Genomic DNA, 6093 nt, shown 5'->3' with positions numbered 1-6093 from the left:
TGGGGTATTCTCAGTTGCTTGCAAAGATCCACTAGTCTGATGTCTCTGTTTGCATAATGAACAGGCTTTTGAATCATCTTCATGAGGATCAGATGTGTCAACAACTTTTATTTGTGACAGCTGAGGGCTAGGCAAACAAAACAGTGTGCACTAGTTGTGTCAATTTGCCTACCGCAATTTGCCTACAACACAAAAAGTATGCTTTGCTTAGTTATGCATGCACACATTTCTTAAATTAGCTCTACAGCTCAGGCTGATGGGAATGCTATGAGTTTTGCAGGTTTCTTTTATTATAGACTATTGTAAATCAATTTTTGTTCTGATGATTGTACGAGATAAAAGGTTATTACAATTAATCTTGAAGGGGCACATAGGCCATATGTCTGCAACAAATGTCATGGAAATAAATGCAATAGTAGAGCGTTGTTGAGTTTGACTCAAAACCACAAATGTCAACCTCATGGTGGCGCTAGAGGAAGAATTAAGGACCCACCAAAGTCTGGGAACTATGAATGTATGAACAAATTGTGCCAATCGATCCAGCAAATTTTACAAGAGAAAATTTTGACCTGCTGGTCGTGCAAGAGAGGATCATCAAAGTAATAACGATTCATCAGCTGTGGACCATAAATGTCTGTACAAAGATCCATTACAATCCGCCCAACAATTTCCCCAATAAAATTAATATACAATAGAGTTAGAAAACAAACATAACAGAAACAATAATTAATATGCGTTGCCCTAGGCTTTGCTTCCCCTTCTAGTTATACAGATTGCATTTTAGTAATTTGCAATTTAAACATCCTATGAACTGTCCCTTTATTCATCCTAGGTCTGGTGGATCCAGATGCACCACATGCAGATGATGACCAGGGCGTAACATGAAATGAGCAGCAGATAGATCCTGAAGAGCAGTAAGTCGAGTACATATCCTACATGGCACCACTGTCCCTGCAGCTCGCTCTCTTTCTGTAGCGAGGTGAGGTGGGCACGAAGGTCGCCGAGGTATTGACAGATCTGTTGCAGTTCAGGCAGTGCAGCTGCACCTATCATGAGAACAGCAAAAGGAGGGATCACAGTTTATACCCATTGACTGCAAGCTGTAGCTGTTAAGAGTAATGAGCAAATACAATAATTAGAAAATGGGTCAACTACCCTTAGTTAGACAGAGCTATCAAAGCGTTAACCTTAACTTGACTGTGATTGATTGGTAATAGTCTGTAGAAAGTATGTTTTTATCAATGTATTTCCTTGCCCAATATTAATAATTCATAATTTTAGTTTTGAACAGCTGCTAGTATTTTATTTAGATAAGACCACTGCAGGGCTCTAGATGGCAAAAGTAATTGCAAAGTAGTATTTGTCATTAACTGAGATTAATTACCTCCGTTGATTGTTGGGTGCTGGGTAGGTTTCTGGCTGGCTGGTTGGATGATACATGACTCTGGAACGCCATTTGAATTTTCAGGTTTATCCATCTGTGATAAATAAGGGGGCTGTATGTCCTCCGGAAAACGGTAGCAGATGAGGTTTCCTATGTGTTTGAGGACAACCACCCTCACCCAGTTTGGAACCTCTTTATATTTCATGGTGCTGTGGTGTAGGACATTGGTAATGATGACTGTCTCCAGGAGACTGATGACCATGAGGGCCAGACACACTGAGAAATAGATACCTAGATTGAAGGATAGATTGAGAGATCAAAGGACACAAATGAAGAGATAAAAAACATATTTACTCAGTAGCAGAAGACCAAAATACTGTATATTGGCAGGGAGTTGACAGAGTTGTTGGTCAGTTCCATTGACTCTGTGATTTCTGAATATTTTATGAAAATCAATTTGTAGCTCCCAACATAATCTTGAAAACAGAATACAAAAATATGTCAAAAATCCTCACTCTTGCTAAGAATTTAGGTGCTTGGGTCATGAGGATTTTGAGATATACTGTACGTGACCGTACACCGCCCCCAACCCTCCTCCACGCAGTTACTAGTTGCCAAGGAGGACACGGAGGATTAAAAAACATAATGGACTCTTCAGAAGAGGTAATTATCTGCACTCATGTTTCTGTGCTTGAAAGTTCCTAGATAACACCATTTTCTAAACATAGCAGTACTGAGAAATACAAAGACTTTTGTGGCACTGGTAGTCTTAATTAGCTTTGTAGCAAATCATTTAGCAATTATCGGAATGTAACAGATGTTCATTAATATCAAAAGGTTAAGCACTATAGCTTTAATTAGCTGATACATTTTCTCACAGTTAAGCAGTTGTGTAGCTAGTAAAAAGCAAAGAGAAAAAACTCAACATTGCAACAATTATTTTTTTAAACTGACATGTTATTTTACAAGAGTTATAACTGGGAAAATGTTAAGAAAAAGATTAAATTTTCTACATTTACAGAGTTGTAGATTTGACCAGGCTACTGATCGAGGCCGAATGTAACTGTGCAAGCGCTCAAGTCTGATGTAATCAAGCGGTGGTTCTCGGTAAGTTTGAGTTATTAACCAATCCTTGTTTCTAGTGCATCTTAGATGATTGTGTTCATGGCATTCACACATTATCTATGGGGAAGTATATCACATACAAATGCACATCATGTTATCTTGTAGATACAGTGAGGAAAATAAGTATTTGAACACCCTGCTATTTTGCAAATTCTCCCACGTAGAAATCGTGGAGGGGTCTGAAATTGTCATCGTAGGTGCATGTCTACTGTGAGAGACATAATCTAAAAAAAAAAATCAAAAAATCACAATGTATGATTTTTTAACTATTTACACGTATGAACACCTTGGAAAATCAATGTTAATATTTGGTACAGTAGCCTTTGTTTGCAATTAATGAGGTCAAACTGTAGTTTTTCACCAGGTTTGCACACACTGCAGAAGGGATTTTGGCCCACTCCTCCACACAGATTTTCTCTAGATCAGTCAGGTTTCTGGGCTGTCGCTGAAAAACATGGAGTTTGATCTCCCTCCAAAGATTCTCTATTGGGTTTAGGTCTGGAGACTGGCTAGGCCATGCCAGAACCTTGATATGCTTCTTACAGAGCCACTCCTTGGTTATCCTGGCTGTGCGCTCTGGGTCATTGTCATGTTGGAAGACCCAGCCTTGATCCATCTTCAATGCTCTAACTGAGGGAATCTCGCAATACATGGCCAGGTCATCATCTCCTTAATATAGTGCAGTCTCTCTGTCCCATGTGCGGAAAAACACCCCCAAAGCATGATGCTACCACCCCCATGCTTCACAGTAGGGATGGTGTTCTTGGGATGGTACTCATCATTCTTCTTCCTCCAAACACGGTTAGTGGAATTATGAACAAAAAGTTCTATTTCGGTCTCATCTAACCACATGACTTTCTCCCATTACTCCTCTGGATCATCCAATTGGTCATTGGCAAACTTAAGATGGGCCTTGACATGTGCTGTTTTAAGCAGGGAAACCATCCGTGCCATGCATGATTTCAAACCATGACGTCTTAGTGTAATACCAACAGTAACCTTGGAAACGGTGGTCCCAGCTCTTTTCATTGACCAGCTCCTCCTGCATAGTTCTGGGCTGATTTCTCACCTTTCTTAGGATCATTGAGACCCAACGAGGTGAGATCTTGGATTGAGCCCGAGTCCGAGGGAGATTGACAGTCATGTTTAGCTTCTTCCATTTTCTAATGATTGCTCCAACAGTGGACCTTTTTTCACCAAGCTGCTTGGCAATTTTCCCGTAGCACTTTCCAGCCTTGTGGAGGTGTAGAATTTTGTCTCTAGTGTCTTTGGACAGCTCTTTGGTCTTGGCCATGTTATTAGTTGGATTCTTACTGATTGTATGGGGTGGACAGGTGTCTTTATGCAGCTAACGACCTCAAACAGGTGCCTCTAATTTAGGATAATAAACGGAGTGGAGATGGACATTTTGAGGGCAGACTAACAGGTCTTTGAGGGTCAGAATTCTAGATGATAGACAGGTGTTCGAATACTTATTTGCAGCTCTATCATAGCTTCTATCATAGCATTGAGTTATCAATCAAACCCAGAAGCCTTTGTTTCTCGTGCATCTTAGATGATTGTGTGCATAGAAATTCATTGACCACATTATGATGTATATCACATACAAATACACGTCATTTTACCTTGGCAGTTATTTTAAATTAACTGTTGGTTTACTTGGTGGGTAGGCTGTCACAAGGAGAATGTGCACCAGGTTACTGAACCGGACCGTAACCATGCTTAATGTATGAGTCTAATTTAATCAAACAGGTGTCTAGGTTCTCTGCAAATTTCAGTCATCCACCCCTGCTGCGGGCATGCAAACCGTTAACTGAATCTATTAACTCGGTAGGCCAGCCAAGTGTCCAGTTGGACTAACTCGCGTAAAAGAGGCAGTTGTCCCATCACTGTTTTAAATTATACAGTCCTTTAATTGAATCATTTAAATAAAAATATTGATAAGTGCAGCTTCAGGGGGGACCAGTTATTGCTAATTCAAACCATGGATTGGTTCATCCATTAATTCATGGTGTTAGTGATGGCGGACTCTACAACCCAGGCTATGTGCTCAAGTTATGTCATCTCTACATTTCTGACCTATGATGGGCGTGCCATTTGCTGTGCTTGGCAGCAGATCGTTCATGATGAGCAGGAAGACGGTGTAGCCCAGAATGAGGGTCATCTTGAAGGAGGCGCGGTCAACGCTATGGGGGGGCAGGTAAAAGGATAGGATGTCGATGAGCATGAGGAAGGAGCTGGGGATCAGCAGGTTAACCACGTAGAGCATTGGCTGTCGCTTTATGACCACCTAGTGAACAAAATAAAATCATGGTAGACTACTTATCACAACAAATATCAAACTTTACTATCTAATGAGGGAAATATGTATTTAAAAGATAACATTTAACAGTGCATGTACATGCACTAAGAGGTGTTTATCTTGAGGAAATCATTTGTATTTTTTCATTTTTAATTCTTTGTTAAAGCTGCAATAACTCATTTTGCCACTTGGGGCAAAATAGTTGTCAACACAGCATGGATATATCCTATTTTGAGTTGATATGGCAGCATTTGCATACTGTCATCTATGTGCATCTAATGAATGTAAATCCAATCCTCACTCTCTTAGGTATTTTTCTGTAACTACCAACTCTTGTGAGAAATTTCTGTCTCTTTAGCGGCTTAATCCTCCATTATGTTCACAGCTATTCCCGGACTGTGTCTGTCTGCTGGGGCAGAACAGGTAGTGGGTAATGTTTTTTTTTTCTTCTGAAAACAGCGCTATGAGAGAGAACCAGAACAGCAGCTGCAGGCCAGTCAGCCAATATTTAAAAATTGGCTGTTATATTTGTACACAAAAGAGTGTTAAACTCAGCAGGGATTGGTTTCCCTCACCCAGAACGTGATGATGTCCCACTCATCGACCCCAAACTTGAGGATGGAGGTCTCTCCCAGTATGTCCACCAGCTCCCACTCTCCACTGGCTTCCAGGTAACGCTTTGAGTTTTCAGACATCTGCTTAAAAGTCAGGGCTGGAGTGATCCTCACGTCCCTTACTGTGAAAGAGAAAAACACAATGAGAGAGGGAAAAGTAGCCGGACTGTTCAACAGAACAATCTAAGCTAACCTAAATAAAGAAGTTAGCTAAGTGTGATAACTGATGTGTTACATAATGATTTATATATTTTTGTTCTATTTTTTATTTTGCATTTATTTTGTTTCCTGCAAAAGAAGCAAAAGAAGTGCAACACACTGTGGTTGATTTTCTGACCCACTAAAGACCCAGCTTTTGGTTCTATAAGTACAGTAAGCCAAAGACTGGCTGAGTTTTGTAAATAAGAAGTTTAGAAGTCTTTTATTACTGGTGTGCATGTAGGAGCCAAATGTAAATGTGCAGTTCTGCACGTCAAAAGGAAAACTGAAGATCTCCAGGTTGCAGGCTGAGACAAGCCGCAGCATCCTGTCCCAGCGGATGCGACCTGTGTGATTGAGGTAGACGTAAGGGCACGCTTGGGAAACGTCATCATCCACACTGGCAGGGTTTGAGGAGTCAGGATGAAGTAAAAGAAATAAAGAGGAACAGGTTTAAGAATCAGGAATTT

The 6093-nt window shown here is 40.5% G+C and overlaps 1 protein-coding gene across 1 annotated transcript in view; it reads right to left on the bottom strand.

The window, feature by feature from the left end:
- Nucleotides 1–6093, bottom strand: part of LOC117950824 (5-hydroxytryptamine receptor 3A-like) — a 16078-nt gene that overhangs the window by 6479 nt on the left and 3506 nt on the right. The window contains exons 5-9 of the mRNA XM_034882170.1: nt 5854–6023; nt 5387–5547; nt 4589–4799; nt 1385–1675; nt 831–1040 (exon numbers count right to left, since the gene is read on the bottom strand). Of these exons, the coding sequence (XP_034738061.1) occupies nt 831–1040; nt 1385–1675; nt 4589–4799; nt 5387–5547; nt 5854–6023 (1043 nt within the window). The remainder of the gene's footprint in view (nt 1–830; nt 1041–1384; nt 1676–4588; nt 4800–5386; nt 5548–5853; nt 6024–6093) is intronic.

The sequence above is a fragment of the Etheostoma cragini genome, chromosome 9 (genome assembly GCF_013103735.1).
Source record: "Etheostoma cragini isolate CJK2018 chromosome 9, CSU_Ecrag_1.0, whole genome shotgun sequence".
NCBI classification, from domain to species: domain Eukaryota; kingdom Metazoa; phylum Chordata; class Actinopteri; order Perciformes; family Percidae; genus Etheostoma; species Etheostoma cragini.
This window is presented reverse-complemented; position numbering and strand designations above follow the sequence as displayed.